The following is a 24,132-nucleotide window of genomic DNA, read 5'->3' as shown; positions in this document are numbered from 1 at the left end:
TGCTAAAAGTGACCTGCTTAGGTGATGGTATTCCTTCCTTAGGTCTGATGATAAGGTCCTAGTTCCCTGCGCGATTGTCCTACAGTGTTTTGGGGTTGCGTAGGAGGTATTTACTCTTTACCAGTGATTACTGGTTGTGTGCTACATGTACTATTTTGGTGCTAGTCATTATATGTTTATGTGCCAAGTGTTATACCTACAAGTATTATTTCTAACAAGTGCCTACCCCTGACAGTGGTCCATGTGGCCCTGTCCTGTACATAATCCCTCTGTAAATTCTGCCCGTGCTTGTTGGCACATTGTAAAGTTTGTGTGTTATCTAATATGTTCTTACTATAATACAAAGGCTATTTTTTTATATAACCTTGTGTGGAGTTTCCTTTGTGGTGGGCCTTGGGTGTTGTTGCTGGGGTGCGTGCGCAAATACTTAACTCATACCGCCTCCAAGTTTAGCCTTGCTGCTCGCGCCACGTTACCTAGAGGGTGAGCAGGGGTTATCTTGGTGTGTAACTCCCTTGCCCTGACTTAGGAGTGGTGGTCTCTGACTGACTTTGGCGTGAGCCCTGGCCAGCCAGTGACCCCGTTTGTAACAGCCGCCATGCAGCCCAGTGTCATGGAGATTCCATTGATCCAGCCTGTGCGACCAGGTGACTCCCTAGAGGACCGAAGGTGGGCTTGAGCAGGCTTGGCCTGGAGGAAATGTGATCGCCCACGTCCCTATTTGCACCCTGAAAGGATGGCTAGCATCCTGATGGATGGGTGGTTATGTCTGACCTGCCCCTTGCCCTGTGGAGGCAGTAGACGACTTCTGGGGCCTGAGGTGAGTGGTGCTGGTTTGGCTGTGCCATTGCCTGGCGTCATAGGTGGGTGTGCCGGTTCTTCCCCATGGGCGTGTATCAACTCAGGGTTGCTGTGGCGGATTCCCCCCTCCCTTTTGTTACTTCACGTTTTCCTGCACCTCATGAAGGACCCTTTGACTTGCTGATGGGGTGGGGACAGCGCCCTCACATTGCAGGCTGCCTACGTCTGTATGCCTGTCGCTGGTGGCAGGACACCCCCCACTAGCCCAGAGGCTCTTTCCTATTTCTGTGACCCTCGTTGGTGTAGACCTGGTGTGGACTGGCCTGCCCCAGGCTATGGCTTTTGAGATATGCGGAGGGGTCCGGGGACCCTTCCCCCCTCTAGTGCTATTTTATCTGGTTCTATCTTGCAGGACACCTCCACTGCTCTTGTGTTCCCAGGTCCCAGCCTGCTGCCACTGCCTTGCTCTCTGCTCACACTGTGCTCGGTGAGGTGGTACAGCTGGTGATCCCATGGACTACATCTCCCTCCAGACCTCACCCTACTGGAGGGACTGCCAAGTTGTGCCTCCTGTACAGGATGACACTGTGCTGGAACCCGGGGGGGGGGGGAGGGGAGCACCATGGGACCTACAGCCATCAACCTGAAAGTTCAATTGAGCCAAAGTAATATCTGAATTGTAAGCCTGGAGAAGTCCACTAAGGCACTCTTGGGGAAAACTCTTGTGTTAGAGCTAGTCGTGACAGCTCCTTGTTATGCTGATTTTAATTAGAACAGGAGACCCCCAGAATAAAGTTTGGTTGTTCTAGGTACGCCGAGTCCTATTTTACTTCACATCACAGCATCTACACTATAATGGCCCCACACCCGCACTTCACCATACGGCAGTTGGATAGAAGATCTCCAACAAAGAGCCCCTTTTTTAGAGAGCCCGTTGGGGATTGAACCACCGCCCCAACGAGGAGCAGCCCAGATGATGAAGCATGACACCTGAAAGGGTGTGTGAGGGCATTATGATCCAACACATGGATCTCCACTATTGCCCTTTCTAGGAAACAGTGAGATCCAGCCACTTGGCATCTCCAAACAGCTTTGGTTTTTAGAGAGGAACAGCATAGAAATCCTTTTAGTATTACTCTTAGGGAAAACTCTTGTGTTAGAGCTGTTCAGATGTGACAGTTTCACCAACATGATCCTGGTGTCCCTAGTGCCCCATTATAGCGCAACTACTGAGGTATTAGTACAGTGATGCAGACCTGTGGCTTGCCAGGGAGTGAGGCCCACTGCACTAACAAGGCACAGACATTTCTATTTTTCCTGACTTCACAGTCACAGTGATGGGCATCAGACTGGAATTCCTTGAAGAAAAGTAGTTGCTATGCAACAAAGATGTTAAATATGCCAAGCTGTATCCAGCAAAACTTTGTGTTCACCTTGGGGATAAACTGAAACACTTTACGGACCGCAGAGCAGGCCTGACATTTGCTAAGCAACCCTGGGATGTGACAACAGCTGTATCACTGTGGGGGTCTGACCTGGTCCGTCCACCTCAGTTCTGACTGAGTTGCAATAAGTGACAATGACTGAATCTGAATGTAGAGCCGGATGGCATAATGTATATTCTCAGTTGTTAAATGCTATGGGTTTGGGAAGCTGGATTCTCTTCTCTCACCTACTCCTCAAGTCAATGCTGCATCGCTTTCCCTTGCTGGAGGCTGGCGGCTGCAGCCCCCATGTATAACGCCTTCTTTGTCAATGGATACTTGTTTAGTTGGTAAGGGTAAGTTCGCTGAAAGTTTTGGTGGTCAACGTGGGTCGGGCACTGGTTTTTACTCACCAGGCACATGTGTTGGGTGGTTTACATTTTGGATTTTTAAGGAACTGTTTCTGTTTGTTCAGCATTCCATTAATTCACTATTACACATTGCGTGGTCCAGCACAATCACACTACACTGTACTGTGTCACACCGTGCTCGCTGAGGTCACGTTTCCCACCCAACAGATGTACTAATGATTGCAGTAGTTCAGGCATTCTTAGATGGACACAACAATTCTATTGCATTGCTACAGAGACACACCTTAGCAACAATACTCTGAAAAAAGTAGCTGGGATGTGGGGACAATGTCAATTGGGGTTGTATAGCTCTTTTTCATGAAGATTAGCTATACTAGTCAGAAAATGTTGCTTATAAACAGCACTTTGTATACCAAGATCCCACAGGGCTCGCTGATGGACCACTGTAAACTTGTATGTTGCTAACACAGACAACACTGTGGTGTTTGGTCACCACCAGCGCACCGTCTGCTTGCTCCTCTGGGGTGAGGATTTTAATCTCAGCTTTGACGAATCAAGGAATAGATCTTGACATGTGTCCTACCCTTCCACGGAAGTGACGGACACACTGTGGGATGAACTGGAACTCCTAAACATCTGTGACGCACGGTATGCTTTATATGAGACGGAAAATACATATGCTTATTACTCCGTAGTTCATAACTTTTAAAGTAGAATAGACTTCTGGTGGTGTTCCTATACTGCGCTGGGGTGGGTCACAGAACAGTGTTATCTACTGCTTACTCTTTCGGATCACTCTCTGGTAGGGCTGCGTATATCCTACCAACCACCACACATCGCTACTAACTCTGGTGATTTTCCTCCGGAACGCTGCTGGCCTTTACGGCAGAATTTTCTACAGCCATTTAAGACTATTTCTGCTTGAACTCCGTTTCGTTAGATTCCTATGCAACATGTTGGGAGGCTTTTTACCCAGTAATTAGGGGGTTCTACATCTCGTAGCAGGCAGGACTTCTGAAATTGATTATAGCACAGCTGGCTCAATTAGAGAGAAAACTTAAACAGCTAGAAGCCCACTGGTTGCTGACATCAACTGATAAATTGGATCTTGAGTTGCATGAGACCCTAATAGGTCTTCTGAGAAACAGCTGAGAGGGAGGCTAATGTTCTAGTTAGCTACTCACAGGCCCAGGTATACAGTGAGGGGAATTGGTCGAGCAACACTCTAGCATGTCTACCCAAGTATCACACGAAAAGTAACATCATCACTATCATACTTGACAATACTAAAAACCTCAGATCATCATGTCCCAGATTGTGACAGACTTGATGACAGACTACCACTCACTGATCCACTGTCCCTGGAAAAAAATGGAAGAAGCCTCACCTCCAGCAGGGCCCCTGGCTCGGATGGCTTTTTATCACAATCTTTAATGAAGCTATTGCCAAAGGGTGCTTGCCACTGACACTTTGGGAAGCCATCCTAATCACCTTGATGAAGACCAACAACCACCCTCTCCTTGTTGGTTTTTATTACTCATTATTCTCTCCTCAATGTAGATAGCAAACTTTTGGCCAGGGTAATAGTGAATCAACTTACCCAGGTAAAGAAGGGTTTTGTCCTATTGGACCAGCTGGAGGTCATCCATGCGCACTCTAATGCTCATAATATCCACTTATTCCTCACATTGATGAACCAGGTCAACCCAGAACTCGTGGTTATCAATGTCTTTTTGGATGCCAAAAAGGCCTTTGACTCTGTGGAATTCCTGTTTCGCAAACAGTGTTGCGCATGACAGAACTGGGCGGTCTCCGCATGATATCTCTCTTGTACACTCCCCCACTCCAGAGACCTCAGCTAATGAATCAATCAATCAGTGGTTTTGTAGAGCACGGCTAATCACCCAGAAGGGTTTCCAGGCATTGGTGTCCATAGAGATAGAAAGGTCCTGCTCCTCGACAACCATGGTCCGGCAGTGTCTTGTTGCCCATTCAAGTAGATCATTGGATCAAACTGCCTTCATCAATAGCCGGTCGCTTATTAATAATCAAAATGTCATGATACTCAGTTTTTTTTTTCTTTCTGAACACACCAATATCTCCATGGGCGAGTTTTTTCTAAGCTAAAATCTGAGCTCAGCAGACTTTTCTGGGCAGAGGGACAACCAAGACTACACTGGGAACTAATGACACTGCCGTTGGCGAGGATGGGCTGGCAGTGGCTGAGCCCGAGCTATATTACTTAGCTGCACAGGCCTTTTTCTGGGTTTACAGGTTTTTGCCTCCACTTCCTATTCCACACATTGTTGTCGAATGTCAAATCATGGCTCCAAGCACATTACATAAATGTTTTTTCAAAAGCCATCATAACCAAGGGAGGTTTTTGACACAGTTGCAGTGACTGCTGTCGCATGGCACAAGCTGAATAGCACAGCTGACTGTCCTCTGCTATACTCCCCCAGATCCCTAGCCATTGATAATCCTGCTATACATATCAATGCTAAAGTGTTGTTAAATCATCCCTTAGGAAACATAATATCAGGCAACATTTTCATATATCACAGGCTTTGCCGCAATCTCAGAGTCTACCACCTGGAATTCCCACATGATCCAAGGAGTTCATACCTCTCACTCACCTTTTAGACCTAGCACTCACAGGAGGCTAGGTTTCACACATTTATAACTCACGATATCTGTATGCCCTGTGGACAAAGCTCCGGACATGGAAAACTGGGAAGCAGTACTTGGAAGACCTATGAGACACTTGCACACTATTACATACATTATTGCACTTTAAGTTCCTACACAGACTGTACTATACATCTGCAAACTTACATCTTTTGGACCCCACCAGGCTACATGAATGCCCTTGGTGAAACCAACCAAACCCACTCTACCCGTTTCCATCTGGAATGGGAGTGCTGCCACACTGCTGTTTACTGTTCTGCGGTATTGACTGAGATATCCTGTATCATTGGGTATCAGATCCCGCCACTCCTGATGTTGTGTTGATGGGGTATGTGGCTAAATTGTTGAAATCTTCCTGGCGGCTGGTGGCGTTGCTCCCATTATTAGTAAAAAGAAGTTGCCCTCCAATGCTTGAGGGGTCTATTCCTGTCAAGGGGGGGGCGGGTGTCTCAAAAATGTAGTTACCTGCAGTACTAACGCAGAACTCTATGCCACTATGTTGCCTGTTAAATCCAGACTTCAAGACATGGGATCCTATCTTGCTCAGTCACAGGCCAAAAGTTTGGATGACCACTCACTGATCCTCAAGAACAACAATACTTGACCCCTCTCATCCACATGCCAACACTACCTTATGGTATCACTAGCAATGTTTGACAAAGTTGATATACACTCCTGTTCTGTAAGCTTTGTAATGACGATTTGATTGTGACACATGAACTTTGATTTTTCAAATTACTGGGTGAGCTATTGTATCTGTGGCTTGTGGTGTTGATCTTCTGATGTTTACTAATAAAATAAACAAAAATTAAAAAGGTCCCTGTGTCCAACTGTCTTCAAACCTTAAACCTCTCCCATGTGGATAAGAGGCCATGCTCAGCTATCTCCCTAATACCACCCTAGCACCTAGTATCAAGGAGAGCATTGAATGGTATCCTACATGTGGTGGCATGGCTTATCTAGGACTCAAAGAAATTCAACTACACCACCCTTGTTTTTAAAAAATTACATTGGCTCCCCCTTTGAGCCCAGATCATCTTCAAAAACCAACTGCTTTACTTATAAAGCTCTCAACAATAAGACCTCAGCTTACCTGGCAAACAAACTAACCACTTCCAGGGTACAGGGGAGAGGATGCAGCCTAGCAGCTAGGGCAGTCGATCTCTAAGCTGGGGAAATGGGTTTGAGTCTCCGCAATGATGCTCAACATCATATGATTATGGGCAAATTACTTAATCTTCCCTGTCCAAACAAAAAATGTATGTGTCTTTGTGTAACGCAACTGGTACTCATGTAAAGCGCTCTGATACCTGAAACCTTGGGTCAAGTTTGCACTATGTAAAACTACGGAAAGAAAGAAAGGACAATGCCAGACCAGGAGCAATTATATTGACAGACTGAAGCCATAACATTTCAAGAAGGAAAACAAGCATTGGCCGCGCGGCCGTAAAAGTAACACAGCGCGGCTACGAAATGAAATTTTTAAAAAAGTGAGTGGTGACGCGAGTTGTGTGCACGAGCGCGTGCGACTGGAAAAAATGCTGTGCACGTCGCAAGCTGGTGGCTGGCCTGGGCAGCACTTTTAAAGCCCCTACTAAATTTCACGCAAGAGCAGCGCATGCGCTGTCTCTAGTGAGACCTAAAAACTGACAGCAACCCTTCTGTGTTCATGGTCCCGGGATTTGAAAACAAATCCCTATCGACATCAGATCAGCAGTGACTGTCTTACAATTGAGAAAAAGATGAAACCACACCTCTTCAAAGAGCCTTACCCCATACCTGACAGTGTACCCTGGCCCTCCCCCACCCAATACATCTTTCGGAGGCGCATGCCCCCTCTTAAGGGTGCAGTAGCTCTAGAGCTAGGTTCGGGCTCTACATATATGAAAAAATACATACATGCATCCCTGATGACCCCTCCTGCTCAAAGCACTACAATATATTCAACTGTATTAAATGCCGCATTCAGGCCCAGTAGAATCAGCTCCCCTCTTGACCTTTGTTGCAGTCTATTCCCTACAAGTGTTACCATGAGAACGCTAAGGAGTGTTTTATAATAACTTATTTGTAAATTGTTATCTTAATACTAGCCCTTAGTTAAAATATGATTAAAATATGGTTTGTAATAGCCTTTATCGACATAATAATGTGTACTGTCGTGCCATGCTTCATAACCCCTTCCATTACTCAGAGTCGGTAGTGCATATCTAACACAGATGTCATGAAAATAGGACTCTGAACGGAAATTCCAAACGATGACGTAGGGACAGCAAGTCAAGTCTCATTTCCTGGTAGACTCCTACTCAAAAGGATTTTACCCCTTAAAGCAAAGCAGTTTTTAAGTATTGAAAGAAAACGATGGAAGTTTACAGATAAGTTTGATGCTTTATATTTGTGTTACATTCTAGATAAAGCGCCCTACAGGAGAAGCCCCCCAGGTTTCCCTGAAGACCGTGGGTGTGCTCGCTCATTCAGTCTAAAAAGGCCAAAGATGGTACTGTGCATATTTCAAGGTCTTGTTTTTTGTTCCTCTACTAGTCCTTGTTGTTACTGTTACTCAGAATGTCCTATTTTAGGAAAATCAGTTCTTGAAACATATACTGAAAAGCTTCCAGCTATGAATCAAAGTAATAATATTCCAGTGCTTAAAACCGCATAGTTACAGTATGTTATAAAATATTTTTATCATATTTCATCTTTTACCATTTGAAAATATTAGCTGTTATCAGCTGTTACCAGAAGAAATATTTACTAACATTTGCTGTCGAACGAATTAAGTATGAGGAATGTTTTTACCACACTCTCTGTACACCACGTTTACATTTCGGTGCAAGAATATTCCAGCGGTTCATGGGACAAAAACCCATTAGTTGTCGAAATAGACAGAAACAGTTGTAGTTACTTGTACAAGAATTTTACAACGGTTGATTGTTACTTTAGCTCTTGGTAATAAGGAAATACTGCAGCATGAACTGTTGTTTCTACTCGGAAACGACCACACCACAAACACATGTTATGGTTTTGGCTCGTAATTAGAGTTTAAAGGCACTGTACCATTTGTTGGTGTGTATTTTTTTAGTTATCATTATATGTGGTAATAATATTTGCACAGCATATTTTGCAACTTAATACTCTGGCAAACAGTTTCAGTAGCATGCAGCATCATGATTTGATTTAGTTTTGATGAATGATATTAATTATGGAAAGCCAAAACGATCCCTGTGCTCAATTATGAAACAAATGACTTCTCAGAGTGTATGCAGAAAAGTCTCCCACAGATGGGCTGGAGAAATATATGAAGGGAAGAAAAATATAGTGAAAAGTGACTTTGTGAGTGAAATATATAGTTACATATGTAAATGAAATATATATATATATACATTTATTGAAAAAGTACTTTGTTGATATGTTGTATACAGTTTTGCTTTAGTCGAAGGTGGTGTACTTTACAATAGATTGTTTTTTCATACAAAATATTAATTGTGATTTGAAATCAATACATCATGTAGCAATAGTAAATAACACTGATATTACCTTGTAGAATTCTTGTAACCCTGCCTCATGCGTATACATGCTACAAATTGGTTGCTCTGAAGTATAAAAAAAAGTGCTTGATGAATGCTTGAATTAATCTCCGCCACTGGTAATTACTTGGCTCTACATCATGCCACCTCAGGTTAGGCCCAGCCCGATGCAAATCAGTTTTAACCCTGTTCCAAAGGAACCGAACATTTCATGCAGATCCATCATGGAGATGAGAGTGGTGTGGTAACCTTAGATGGGAAGGCAAGTCATATTCATGTGTTAGTACCTTTGGTGCTTTTTAATAAATCGGCCTGAAATGTGGCAAGCTGTTAGCAAGAGAGGCCCGGTGCATGACTGACACACAATTACCAGCTTCATCTTAATATTTTGGATTATATGACAATCCACCAAAGAAGGGCCAAAATAAAGGCATGGATCAAGAAAGGAATGTTTCTCATGTTAACGCTTATAGGAATGTTTGCCCTCTACTAAGAAATAAACAATAAATACTACGCTATGATCTATTAAATGTACTCCTTTGCGTCCAAAGCTTATATTGCCTATCAAGAAAAACTATTTTAACGCACATTTTAAAGAATTCATAGCATCTTAAAATGTGTATGATGTTAAAGATGTCCTTGCATTCTTATGATGAAGTCTCTAACTTGCCATGCATACTTACTTCATTGCAGGATTCCACGTCGCTGTGTTCTCAGAAGGGAGGAGTTATAAAACAAGGCTGGCTGTACAAGGCCAATGTAAACAGTACAATCACAGTCACCATGAAAGTAAGATTACGTATTTCATTTAATTGAGTTACTTTATGTATTGAAGTGTTTCTTACGTTTCGAGTCATGTTCTTCTAAATGTGCGCAGTGTTGAGCACTGCTGGCTCATGTAAAGCGCAGATGGGTACTACTGTTTGTTGTCAAATGAGCGCTGGGAATTGAAGTATGATATTTAAAAATGAAATCGTGAATCGAAATTTGTAAAGAGCTGTAGTGTCATATGAATGAGCATAAAGGGTGAGTTTTGTTGACTTTTACCTTTAGTGTGGTCTTTCAGAAGCAGCAAAGAGTTTTCCCTTGGTGTTTAGTCGTGAATTGCATAAAAACACGTACACCGTTTCAGTTAAAATAAGACACACATAATAATAATGCAAGGTGGCACAATCAGTGCATTGCAGTCAGCCATAACAAAAAAAGTTCGCGTAATTCATCCTTAGTTTTCATTTAACCGTACAAGAATGCATACTTACGCATATCATGAAGCAAGGTAATAATGGGATCCTTTTTGCATGCAAAAAAGGAGACGGTTGTAATTGCATTGCAAACATTTTCGATATCATATTGTGTTGTCATTCTCATAGGCCTGTGTTTGGACTTGAATGGCTCAAGATATTCCACTGGTCGAAACGTTTTAAGTGCAACCCATTACCAGTAGTAAGGACACGATTGGTCACATCAGCACATCAGTGGATAGATGCAAGCTGAGATTGGTAATAAACACACAGAGGAATGACTGATGCTAAACTAATTCACATCATGAACAATAATGAGCACCCCGTGACTGCCTGTCATGGACTGGACTCAATGAAAGACTATCCAGTTTTCTTCTTGAATGCACGAGGAAATTGAGACTCCTCCCAGTAGACATGATGTCAACTGGCACCTTTTCACTTTAAAGCACTATGTTACCCTTAAAGTTAATTAATAGGGTCCCAGTTAGAAAGAAAACGCCACAAGGTCAAAAAACCTCCTTTACAATCTTGATGATTCTTGATTGTAATAGAGAAGCATGGCAAGGGTTGATAAGAAAGGCACAAACCACACTCTGGATAAGGCTTCAGAAATAGCTCAGCATAACTCTTTTTGAAGGACAATTTCCAATAGGAATCCTGTTGGAAAAAAATTGAAAAATCAGGGACGAAAAGAATAGCAATCAGTTGTGAACGTGATGAAAAATTAGAGAAAGAACGCCTCCAGCCAGACATGGGCTTAAAAAAGTAAATTAAATAACAGAAAAAGAGAAAAAGGCTATGTTGGTTTACGATTCTCAGATAAATATAATCTTGGATCCAGCCACTCTTCCAGGAAATTTTACATTTCCAAATAGTGGCTTGCAGAGGACGAGGAACCCCAGTTTTGACATTCCTCATACCTCTGCACCTTACCAAATGCCTCCTGCCAAAGGTGTTTTACCTGGCATGTGATGTAGGTGCAATTGTGAACAAACTGATGCTGGCAACACAGATTCAAGAGAAACTTCCCTTTGTGTGCTGAGTGTATTCACCAGAGATAAGCGTTCTTCACCTTGTGCAACTCAAGACCTAAGGAGCATGCCATTGTCAGTAAATCTACTCCTAACTTAGCTCTGACATGTAACATTGATTTCCCCAATTTTCATTGAACCAAACGTATCACATCAGACAAAAGAAAAGTGCAGACATGGGCCACTTTGTCAAGTTGAGTTCTGAAATTTTAAAAATACTTTAAAGTATTTAATTACAGGTAGCCTTGGAAATAAAATGGAATGTGCAAGAATATTCTGAAGCACAATACTACATAGGATGTCTGTCAACACAACAGCAGAAGAAAGTTACATGCCTTTTTATCTCAAAGGCAAAGAATTAGAGATCTCCTGCTTCAACTGACATCAATGTTTTTGCTAACCTTATAAAGCATACCTTATTCATACTTCTATAAAAAGTGGAAAACACCAAACTGTGTGTTTTAAGTAGGTATCGCAACAGCTTTGTGTCAAGGACTGGAAGTTGAGATCTGTTGAGTTTCCGTCTTGTATGCCAGAGGAAAGGACAACCCCTCGTAGGAGACATGATGCCATCCTGTAGTTAATAGTACATATGAAAGGGCTCAATTGTCTCCTTTAAAAGGTCTTACATAGGAGGAAAAAACACAAAAGTTAAAAAGACTACTTTGGAATGATTGGTTGAAGATGAAGATTATCAAAGAAGTTATTAGCAAGGCACCAAAATCCCACTGACATCAAGGAAGAGAATCGACCCACCAAGGACATTCAGAAGTAGCTACAATAAGAGTTCCATCTATAAGATAGAAAATTCAGGAAGAAAAATAATGGCAAGTGAGTGGGGAATTCAACAAGAAATGAGGGAACTAATTTGATGAGGCATTCATCACTTGTAAATGGCTCCTTATATATAATTCAAACAGGAAATGACACTACAGGAAAATATTATATTTCCATCTTGGATTGAGAGCCTCAGATAGAGATCACTGGACAGACAATCAACTTGGAGAGGAGATTTTATAAGGATTGTCCATATCCCTTTCCCAAAACTCATGCTGTCATTTTGGCACACAAAGAAGAAGTCCAAGATTAACATGCTTTGCCCGGCCCTGAACCCTGCATAGTGGCCATGGCCTAGCTCACCGACAATCAATACAGCTCAGCGAACACCCCTCTGTGTGACCGCTAGAGCTGAAGTGCTAATCGCGGCTGTGAGCACATTTAACCATACACTGAGAATAATCCAGCAACATGCTACCTGACAGTGGGAGGAGCGCGCCACCTTTTCCAGAATGTTTTTTAGGCTCTCTGTACAGACATAGCTGTATGCCATCAGCTGAAATCTCTGGGCTTAGTGGGGTGTTGTTGAAACTAATAGTGGACATACAAGAGAACATGAAATTGAGTCTCTCTACCAAAACATTAGCAAAAAGGTATCCCATGAAGATGTAAAACACTGGGCTATTTTGTCAACTGTTCATAACTTGGGCCGAGGAGCTAAATATGACATTTTTGCACCATTTCCTTCTGAAGGCAAAAGATCTTTTTAAAAATCTGTAGAAATGTTATGCCAAGGATTTGGAGCCAATCATAACAGCTGTCAATATTGATAAAGCTTATGGTGCAGTGATTTATATTAGACACAAATAGGACAGGCAAGAAACATTTCTTGATCAGAATGAGCAGCTGGTTACCAAAAAGATAGTAAAACTAAACCCAATGTAGCCTTAACTCCTCATTGACCAGAAATATCAGAGAATTACTCTTTCTCAGCACATCCATTCTTTTGTTGTAACAAAGATAGCTTGCTCTCTGAAATACAATTCATATAGTTGAACTAAAGGAGCCATTATATGAAGTTTTTTCATCTCCTTTGGACCTATTTATTGTTTAGTCATCTTAAATCTTTTTAAAAAAAGACTGAACTATTCTAACCACACGTTGAGTTGGAATTTCAGGTTGTCATAAGTAAATGAGGACTCAGGATAATAGTGACATGGTTCATACACCCAAAGAATTTTAAATCTGGAATAAGTGATAATGAAATCATACTGTGCGCAAAGAAATACCCATCTGGCCCTATGAATGTTCCTACATTTCAGATATCACAAACACTTCAAATGCTTGTGATCAGTTTGAAGTCAATATCGAAATATGTCTCCATTCACTACAAACCATCTTCAACATGTGCCTGTTTATCACTTTTTTACTCTTTTAACAAAACTGCCCCAGCTGCTCGTCCATGGGTGGATGTTTTCATTATAAACGTTTTTGAAATATTAGGATAGAATACGTTTGTTACTTGAGTAAACATCTGTTTGTAGTTGAGGGCCAAACCAGAAAAGGAAAAATCCAAAATGCTCAACTTCTTCTGAAACCCAAGCTTCTTTTTTTTCAAAGACAAATTATGTAATTCATATTTTGATAACATCAAACTCACAATTTTATGTTCCTCAAGAGTATCTGAAAACATTAGCAAAACAACCAAAGTCGAGTAATGCAAAGTAATACAAGTCTTCAGAAACTTCTAAATGCTTATGTGGGAGGGCGGGTCGTATAAACAGGCGCGGAGGCTGGATTACGGGTTTAACAGAAGGTGGTTTATTGAGTACAGATGGGGTTTTGAGTGGTTTGGTGGATTGTCCCTCGGTTGACTCCTCTTCTGACGTCTCCGTCGATGAACTAGGTGACGATAGTGGGGTAGTCTTCCCTGTATCCTCAAGTCCAAGGTGGTCTCCCCGGAGGCTCATAGGAGAAGGGAGAGACAAAGGAGGGAACCGTGAGAATTGTGGTCACACTGGACAAGATGTTAAGTGTTTTTCCGTCACCACACCGTAGGTGTTCAAAATCATAGACTGACTTGTGGAAAAGGGGAGGTGAAAACACGATAGATATTGAAGGTGTAACACCAGGTTAAGAGGGGGGGGGAAGTGGAGGACATCTTATGTGCCTAGGGAGGGACAGAAACAAAGGTGCTCAAAGGTCAGGACACGGTTTCTAGCATCCGATTGGTCAGGAAATCAGGCCCAATGCACTTATCAACAATGCTTATCAATACTAGACCCCTCCCGCTTTGTCAAGAGTCCCACCCTACACTCCCACCCTCTTCCCCGCTTCACAGTTTCCCTGAGCCGATGTCACTCACCGACCCCGCCGCAACTCTTCCCTAGAGTCGCGGCCGATCTCCAGCCTCCTCCGGACACCACCAGTCTTCACACCAGCTGTCTTCGTCCTGGCCTACTGGAATCCTCACGTCCGAACTCTCGGGTCCCGCGTCTTCTTTCACGGGTCCCGCGTCTTCTTTCACGGGTCCCGCATCTTCTTTCCCGGGTCCAGCGTCTTCTTTCCACCTTTCGTCCTTCCTGGGTCCTTCGTCTGCTTCTTCTTGTGCGCCACTGTTCTCTCTCCCCGCCTCCTGTCTTAGGCGTCTTTTCATTGGGCCATCCCTATTGTTTCCGGGTTCCGGAGACACCCCTTCCGGGTTACTCCTGCCGACGCGTCCCTGCAGAGAAACAGCAAAGGAGTATGGTTGGGGTAGTCCGATGTCAGGGTATCGATACATGACCGGGTTTGGTAGCGTCCCTCCCGGCGTTCGTCCAGTAAGCCTTTCATCTCCTCCCGGGTCCTTCTCACACCTTAAAACACAGAAAAATGGCAAGAGCATGGCACAAACCAGATGGCATTATAAGGTATTCCAAATGGCCAGCTAGGATGAGGGAAATGTTTTCCCCTTGTTTTCTTCCTTTATGTGGAACAGATGATAAGCAGGTCATAAATCAAGTTTAGTAAAGATTCCATTGTGCTCCATAGACTGATTCCATTATATCATTTACGTGAGGTAAAACATATCCATACCTTAACGTACTCTGATTTAAATCTCTATGGTCCATACAAGTTTGAAGCTATTGACCTTTCTAAGGTACAAATATCAAATGTGCCACAGAAGATGACGAAGATGACGCAATTAAATTGTTTGAAGTTTCTTCAGCAAATAAGGCTTCAGTATCTCTTTCCCTTTCTCTGTTAAGGAATGAATATGTCCAAAAACGAACAATAATGCCAGATCTGATTGGCATAGCATAATCATATTCCATATGAGGGGGTGAATAGGCTTTAGAATGAACAAAAACGGGAGAAAAGGCATGGGACTGTGGCGGTACAGCATAAAGATCAGTCACTATTAAATTGAATTGGGAGTATTTTAACATGTCTCTGAGTTACCAATAAGTTCTTGAAGCCAAACAGTGATCAGCACAAAACTGTCATGACAAAGATACTAACAAAGTAGGCGGAGTCACATATGCATTATGCCCTCTAAGCACAGCCTTCAACATGTTGCACTATAATTAGGAGAGCCAATGATGTCAAAAGACAACACTTGACTGTGATTTAAAATGATACTTTCAATGGAAAAGAGGCCTCTCGTACTGAGCCTGAAGCTATCAACAATTACTTCAGGAGTCTCCTTCACCCTCTAAGGAATATTAGATACAATGGTGAATCCTGATCAATGAACATTACACAGCAAAGCAGAGGTATCAACAACTTATCCTTCTTCATTTCTCATAGGAATTAGTAAAAGGAAAAAATCATTATAAATAATATTCATGGAAGAGCCAATAAAGCCAACGCACCCCTGTTTTAGTCTCTTTCTCAGAGGATTGCATTCTTCCTACTTTCTTCTAAGGCAATTTACTAGAAGCTTTACTCATATGTCCTAAATATATACGCATCCCAGCCTTTTCTATTGAAGAACTCCTAACTGCCTCTACTTGCATAGGCTCTTTTTGAGGCAAGGGGTCTATTGATTCCTCCTCCCAGTAGCCATGATACTGCCCTACACTAAACAGTCATATGAAATGCACTTAGAGTCCACATTAGGAGAGAAAAAGCAGTAAAGGTATAGAAAAATTCCTGCAATCTTGTACCTCCTAATTGAAGTTAATAGCAAAGCACAAAACTCACTTGCCATCGTGGAAGATGAAAAAGGTGAACCAAGCATATCTAGAAGTTGATCCAGCAGAATTACAAAATGTAAGAAGCAAAGATCATAGACGAAAATAGCAGCAAGTGGGCGAAAGACATGACAAAAACTAATGGGAAAATCGATGTCGTGAAAATGCCTCCTTATTTATGATTCAAACAGAACCTGACATCACTGGAAAAGACTCCACTTTTACTTACATTCAGAACCTCAGATATAATTTCAGGGATGTGGAATTTAATAAAATATCTACTTGTCCATGGGGCAGGTTGCTTCAAAAATCTACTTCTCCCGTAACAAAATCCACTTGCCCCTTTGGTGCCATGTAGTGCGGTGACAATTTATGGCAACAATCTCATTATATAAGAGCTCTGATATAGCCTCTCTGATTATGCCAGGGCTCATACCATAGTAGTGTTTGAATACTCGCAATCCCCTTATGTTGCCATGTTTCTGCAAATCTACATACTGGGGATGAAGGTAGTGGTAATCAATAGTTCTAGGGTTAGAATGCCCTTTTGAGTCTGTGCACACCTTGTGCAAACCTACTAACTTGCATGTTTTAAGGGTTCTCAACAACACTTGTATAATCTTTTGCCATCTCAATGGAAAACGTAAACCTTCTCCCAGAGTTGGGAGAAAAGTGGTTGGAGGGAAAGTGAATATGCTAATGCTCAGATTTTCGCATGTGCAAATCTACACCTGCACATTTGCTCATGGTAAAATGCAGCTCACACATATTTTCTAGAGGTACTGTTCTTGTCCTACTTCTGTAAGTTCTTGGGAATTCACAAAAGCCGTATAGCTGCACTTAATGCAATGAAATATACCATGGGTGCACGTTTGAGACTTTCTTTAATAATTGGGCCCCTAATTTTGTCTGGCATTGACCCTGATCTTTTGTGTTTATTAAATTCTGTCTCTCTCTCTGTATTGGATGGCTTCACTGTGAGTGACCACATTCTGTTCTTTCACAAGGAGTATATTGGCATACAAAGTAGTTTTGTTAAGTGTCAGTAACTACTGTGGCAATGTGTGCTTTTTTGAGACTAAAAAATAACTTTTGCTTTTGCCAATGTTTATGATAATCGTGAGGCCCAGCAGCTCCCACACTAATAAGGTTTTACAAAAACCATGCCAAAACAAGTCACACATTGACAAAACTAAAAAGCTGACCACCAATTTCAGACCTACTGGCTTTGCCAATGCTTGTTTATTTGTGTTTCCGATAATCTCATTGAAACTGGTTATACTGATTTTCCATTATGAATATTTTGGGAAATACCAGCGTGCATCAACACGTTACTAAATGATGCTGCAAATAAATGGTACCTGAAATTTTACAGTAGTTTAGCAAAATGTTTTTTTTTCTTTCATTTTTTTATGAACATTTTATTTTGAAAGCAAAGAATCATCAATCTTGCTTTCAAGTTTCTGAATATATTTGCATCAAATCAGAGAGCATTCAGGGAGCATGCTACATAGCCTCATATTGCTAAACTGTGAAAACCTGTGTACACATTTTTATACTGGAACCACTGTCAGTAGTGCAGTCGAAGTTTACAACATTTACTTAAAGCGCTCACCCTAATAATGAAGGCTTTCAATTAATGAACCATAAATATAAATTTGAACAGCATTAACATATGGGCAAAAATATTACCTTAGCTGCAGACAGCGTCCTTGCCTGATCCATAATGTGGTCGTACAAATTGGCAGCCAAAGGGTTAGTACTGCAGGGGGTTGGGCCTACTTGTCCTAAGGACAAAATACACATGAAAACTTGTTGCACTTGACCCCAAACAATATGTCCCGGGCGTTGGGCTGATTTTATTTTTTGGCCATACCACCATCCTGAAAAGGGCATTTATAAGGATTTTTTCGCACCTCTTTCCTGATTTTCATGTTGTCGTTTTGCCACATCAAGAAGCAGCTCGGGTTAGACATACCTTACACAGCACTTGGCTCCGCAGTCCTATTGCCGCCATTCTCTCTACCAATGAGAGTGGCTTGTAGACCACCCCTTCAGGTGACAGCAAGTGCAGAAAGGCCAATCAGGTCTAGGTATCATGGCCACCTTAGCATAAACTGAGCAACTTGTCCAGCAATGCTACCTGACTGTGCAAGGAGTGCACCATATTCTGAATGCTTGCAGTTTCTGGCAAGCACTCTGCACACAGTGTCTTAGCACCTTGATAATCCTGTTTCATAAACTACAGGGAAAACATAGGTCTACATTAGTCACTGTATATTCTTATGAATATTTTTACTGTTTAATTGTTCTTGTGTTTTTTGGATATTGCCAAAAAAGATGTTTTTCTCTTGAAAGCCTTGCAATATTTAGGCAATTTGTTTAACAACTTTAAAGCTTTTGTCCAGCAAGTTGTAACACTGTATATTTAGCAAATAAACAAATTAATTGTTTATCAATTATCCAGTCAGATAAGTTAAAAGCAACACTATCCTGAAACATAGTATGCTAGTGAACGATTTGCGATCCCAGTTAATGAATGCATTTGGCCTACAAGAAGCACATTCCACCATGTTCTTAACTGATTAAGTGTTTCAAAGCTTTTATCCTTTGATACAGCTTGTATAACCCTACCAGATTTAAAAGAAAAATTACTTTTCATCAGTCAAACTTCATGAAAAGTTAGTGGAACCAATAAGCCCATCCTGGCTCGGTGGCATTCAGTTTGGAAAGCTTCTAATTTCCCTCTAGCAGTAGCTAAAGCTGAACTCACCCGGGCACATGGAGGTAACGCAGTATCCACTTCAAGTCATATGTTGCTTGGAAAGAACTTCAAAAAAACAAAAACCTGGAAGAAAAGAAATACTCTTAAGGAAAGCAAGGTTACAGAAAACGTGAAATGTAAACACGACTCCATGACAGTCCTATTAGTTGAGGATTTTTACAGCCGTTGTCGAGAAATCGATTAGTGTTTTTGCCTGCAGAGTAAAGAAACTGAACATAAGGTTTCAAAGTCAGCTTTTAGTTAGTGTGGGGTCTGAGCGATGGTAGTACCCACCCCAAATAAAGCCCTTCCCATTCTTGGTTTAATAAGCTTGTTTCCTTCTTTTTTTTATAATTCCTACAGGTTAAGAAAAGGCATGCAGCCCTCAGAAAGGCTTCTGTTGGGATGAATTGTGCTCCTTCAGGTTGCACTTCAGGCCGGATGAAGGAGGGTCTGCTGGGCTGCAGCTATCACCTTGTGGTCATGAAGCGTTTGTATTTGAGAGGCAGCCTAATGCCTTACTGGCAGCTGCACTTCCCCAGTCGGTCTAATAGCTTTGTAGTGAAAGGTCTCGCAGGCAGCACGGGTATGTGGTACAGTTTGCTTTGATGTGCTTGTGCTCACGTTTGTACAGCCGGTGCAGCCTACTGCTGGCAGTACCAGAAGGGGTTGCCATTAATATGCTGTTTAGAATCTGATACAGAGACATGTTGGCATGGCTGCTGAGTTCATCAGCAGCAGCGCATCATTAGCCTGCCCTGCGCTGAATCTGAAGGACAGTCATTAGCTTCGCTTGTCCATTTAATGCACATGGGCCTGCTCGACTAATGCACTGTCAGTCATGCACAGCGGCTAATTTAGGAACTGGAGCACTCTAAAGAAAATCAATACACGGCTGCGAAATCAGCAAATGTGCATACAGGGGCATGGGCTTTTCTACTGCAACTGCTGCCGGAGCAGCCTGCAAACACAGCTTTTGTACCGGCCAATGAATATCTACATTAAATGCACTTGCACTGCGAGTACAGAAGCAGTAAGATATGGCAGGCAGGGGGGCCATGGGCGCTCCTGTAAGCAGGGTAAATGGGTGTCCTTTGCAGAGAGCACATAACCGCCTTCGTCCCGGTGCCACTGCGCCTGCTGCACCATTGATAGCTACGCCCCTGACCTAAGCCAGTTATTTAAGAGCAGTTTTTCGATAGACACCCTTTCCTTGAGCTGCAGGGTGTTGCGATCGCGTCTTTCCGGTCTTTAAAATCTGTTAGCCGGGCGAAAGAAAGGTTGGCAAAGTTACTAGAGTGCTAATAATGCACGCATAATGGCCATTTGTATGTGCTTTAGGTAGTTCATCAAGGATTGTGACGCAGAGATGGGCTTTGTGTCTGGGGAGGTGCGCTATGTGCAACCTGCATACTGAGCCTATATGCTGTTAGCTGGTCGGGCTGCAATGGACTGCAGTGGTGGCACCAGTACCATTTACAGTAGCAAGGCTGGCCTGCTCATGCCAGGGAGAATCGTCCACTGATCTCTATGAATTCCCTGCACCCGAGTCCTTCCCTCATCCATGTGGGACATATATATTATATGTCTATACCTTACTGGGTATAAAGAGGATGCAGGTAAGGAGTGTATGTGATATATGTGGCCTTAGCCAGAGACATTGGAATTCATTTTGTATTTGCTACATTCAAGTAGTACCTAAGATGGAGGTAGGATGTAGTGGGTCAGACTTTTTAGTGTGGAGGAGAGGAGACGGAGGGCTCCTTTGAAGCTTAGCGTGTTTCCAATGCCCTTTAATGGTTCATTGTTCACTGGAGGGGCAATCCCTACATGTTTACAAGTAGTTAAGTGGGACAGCCTCCACATTTTTTGTACCCTTGTTTTGGGTCTCTCTGGCGGAGTCTCTCAGCCACACCCCACCCTTCTTTTAACTCCTATAAGGAAGACCTTATCTGAGTGCTGAGTGGACTATGCAAAAAGTGTAGAACTGCCCACAATCTGTCTCAGAGCTGAATGTTGGAATACACAACTACCGTCTGCCAATTTAGTATAAAGACGAGGCAGAACATTTCAGCCAGTGTGCCATGATTTCTCTACCAGGTACCCAGAATCTCCACAGCAGTGGTGACTGAGAAGCTCTTTATGCTCCATGTTTGATGTGTTTACTGCCAACTGGCTGCCAACTACTTAGAAGTGGTATTGGAGGTGCCCTTCCACAAGAAAGATGCAGCTGAAAAAGACAAGGGCTGTAAAGGAGCCGAGGCAGGATGAGCCAAAGACCTGCACTGCAGCACAACGGAAGGACCTACACTGCTCTGCAAGAATGAGGTCCAATTATCTCAAAGTGAACCCATCGAGGGAACACAATTGTGTACCCTGTGGACAGAGAGTACTGAGTCACTCATGCCCAGTGGAATTTCTTTTGCAACAAATAGTGCAAGAAGCCATGAATAGCCAAGAGACCAAAGCACAGTTTGTGATATCCTCTAAAGAAAAACTAAGCACGCTAGCAAAGAACCATGTTGAAGAGAGGCTTGCATCCAGAACTAAGTTCTCGCAAATGCAACTCGGTTTGGGCACCCCGATTGTTTGGGTAGTGGGTTTAATGTTTGGGCATGAGGAGGAGCTAACGATGCAAGAACGCATGAGCCGCGAGCACCACAAATCCACAGTAGCCTTCTCACCTGCTCTGCTCTGCCCAAGAACACAGATGCTGCTTGGACCTCCAACAAACTACCACGACAATGCAGAGCTGTACAAACCACAGAGAACTCCGGAGTGGGGGTTACAAAGTGCATGGGAGGTCTAAAGACTGATTATGAACTGTTGAACAAGCTACTGAAGAGTTTGTCTAAGGGGAATTGCTTAGGTGTTTCCCAGTAATCACTCTATGTAACCAGTTTCCCCCAGTATACGTTTGGTACTATCTTTAGTCATATGTGTGTTTTCATGTTATATGTGTTTTGATTGGAGTGCTTTCTCATTTCCATTAGTAAGTATTGACTTGATATCAAGTTATAGACTTGTATTGACTGATTTATTTAGTCTCGAATCTCTAACCCCACACTACCTATCCGAGTAATCCTTGCGCTGCTTTAGTTCACTACCCTGAGGGTCGTGTGCTAAAAGGACGTACTTGGTGCTCAGCGTTTGGGCTCAATAGTAAGATTAAGCCCCACAACACCAATGGTAAAGGGCTTGATTGACACAGTCTGAGTCAAGTTATCCCTCTCTGCCCTGGGACTCATTAAAACGTACCCACATATACTTTAATGTCTGCAGAGGTGTGGTTGTGCTTGCTGACGGATGGTAATGTTGCCATTACAGACCAGCACTTTTCATTACCTCGAGACTTGGTCTTCCTCATAATATTTAATCAGATCCCCCTCTGCCCTCCTGTTGTTCTGCTGGCCATATAGTGTTTGTTAGTAACAGGCTATTATAGAAGCAGAAGGGAATTTAAATGGGAAAAGGAGGAGAAGCTACATGCATATCGACAGAAAAAAATATTATGACTAGAGTTTAAACCCCCCAAAAATATGACATAGTGGGTCAGTTAGAGTTTGGCAGAGTGAGTGAATTGCTATACATTAGAAGTTCATCTGAGCAGCCAAACCTGTGGTTACTCCGCTGAATTTAGAGGTGAGGAGCTGCTGAATGTTTATCAGCAGTCTTTAGCTGGCTGTGTCAACGGTTAGGGTTGACCTGGCAGTCCATCTGCTAGAGGGCCACTTGCTAAGTCATCTACATTTAGGATTGTCTTCTGAGTCTCCCCTCAGTACAGAATGTCCCCTTAATGGAATCCAATGCAGCATGTCACTCTAGACCATCCCCTGGATAGAGTTTGAGAATGTACCTCTTGTCAAGTTCTCCGGTGCTTTATCTGGACACGCTCCTAAATTTCTTGATTGTGATACAAACTGATCATCTTTTCTACAATTGAGTTTGTTAGACTCCAGTACTGATGTATTGTATATGACCTTTTTAATAACCATAGTTTTTTAATGTATAGTCTTTTATGATATGTTTATCGAAATGAAGACTCTTGAACTTGACTTGACTCCAGTATACTACCGCTAGGTTGCAGAGACAGTTTCTTGTCACAAAGTAAAGTTCATGCATTTTAAAGTCCTTTCAAACCTTTACTGCGTATAAGGTGATCCTGACACAGCACCAGAGTACATCTATTTCTTCTCTTTGCTTTGAGCTGATACAAGTGTACTAGAACTAGCTTGAGATGACATTTTAATTTCTTAATTTCAATTATTGGTATCTTCAGGTCCTTGTAGATGTCCACTGGTACTCCATATTGAAACTGCCCTCGAGGGGGACCATTGAAGGATTCAAGCTTAAATTTGATATTATATAATAGTTTTAGGCCAATTTTCCGAATAGAGATCACCAGAATGTAATGATAATATTAACTTGTTTTTATTGAGTGCTTCCTGTGACATTGTCCTCATTACTTAGTGGTGTTTTCTAACAGCTATTACTATTGCCCGATCTATTGTCCTTGGAAAGGTGTGTCATACATGCTCGGATTCAAACTCATGACCTGCAGATTAGAGCAGAGTCAGTGATGAATATAGCGACTTTTGATCATGGCCAGGATCAAAGTCTTTTTAATGGAGGAAGGCCATTACCTGTAAAATGATGATATCATAAAAATACAGTATACTAAGATCAACCAGTGTGGCAACTTCAGACGTACACAGCTTACATTCCAAAGGTTAAGTGGGTGAAATTTAAGATATCATAATTCATTAAATCACAAAATGTAAACTGTCTTTCAATTACCTTTATAGAGAATGTTTTCATTGCAGGAAAATCCTTCAAGAAATGTATTTAGTTGCACCTTTTTCGCACTTCACAAACGTAAACCTTAAAATGTTTTTGACAGGTTAAAATCTCCTTATAAATCTTAAAAATAAGACTAGAATTGTTTCTCTCCTAGAAAAAAATAACATATGCATTTGAAGCTTTTTATCTTATTTTGTTCGGATGCAACAATTTTAGTCCCATCTTCTTTACAGTGATAAAAAGCTACAAATATCGGCATAGGTTTAAAATGCAGCTGGTTGTGTACTGCAGCCCAACATGAAAATGCAAAGTAAATTTTTCAAAGGGGGTTCTCTTATTTTCCTAGAAAAACCCAATTCCAGATATTTCACTTTTACTACATTAGAGTTGCTCTGTTTCCATAAAGTATGTTTATGTCTCTTCAATAGCACAGCCAATGTCAAGTATATGACTTAATCAAAAGGGCATGCCTTTTCAAACCTCTTGGAATAGTGCAAAATTGAAAGAAAGACTGGTTGTGACTCATGGGATTACAT

General features: G+C 42.1%; 1 protein-coding gene across 5 annotated transcripts in view; it reads left to right on the top strand.

Moving 5' to 3' along the window:
- The window catches only part of DOCK11 (dedicator of cytokinesis 11), a 1,133,414-nt gene that overhangs the window by 273,069 nt on the left and 836,213 nt on the right, over nt 1-24,132 (top strand). For all 5 annotated transcript variants that reach the window (XM_086918718.1, XM_086918717.1, XM_086918722.1 and 2 more), the window contains one exon: nt 9,502-9,597. In XM_086918718.1, the coding sequence (XP_086774844.1) occupies nt 9,502-9,597 (96 nt within the window). The remainder of the gene's footprint in view (nt 1-9,501; nt 9,598-24,132) is intronic.

Source organism: Lissotriton vulgaris, chromosome 4_1 (genome assembly GCF_964263255.1).
Source record: "Lissotriton vulgaris chromosome 4_1, aLisVul1.2, whole genome shotgun sequence".
Classification (NCBI taxonomy): Eukaryota; Metazoa; Chordata; class Amphibia; order Caudata; family Salamandridae; genus Lissotriton; species Lissotriton vulgaris.
The sequence above is the reverse complement of the archived record's forward strand: the minus strand, read 5'-3'. Positions and strand labels throughout refer to the sequence as shown.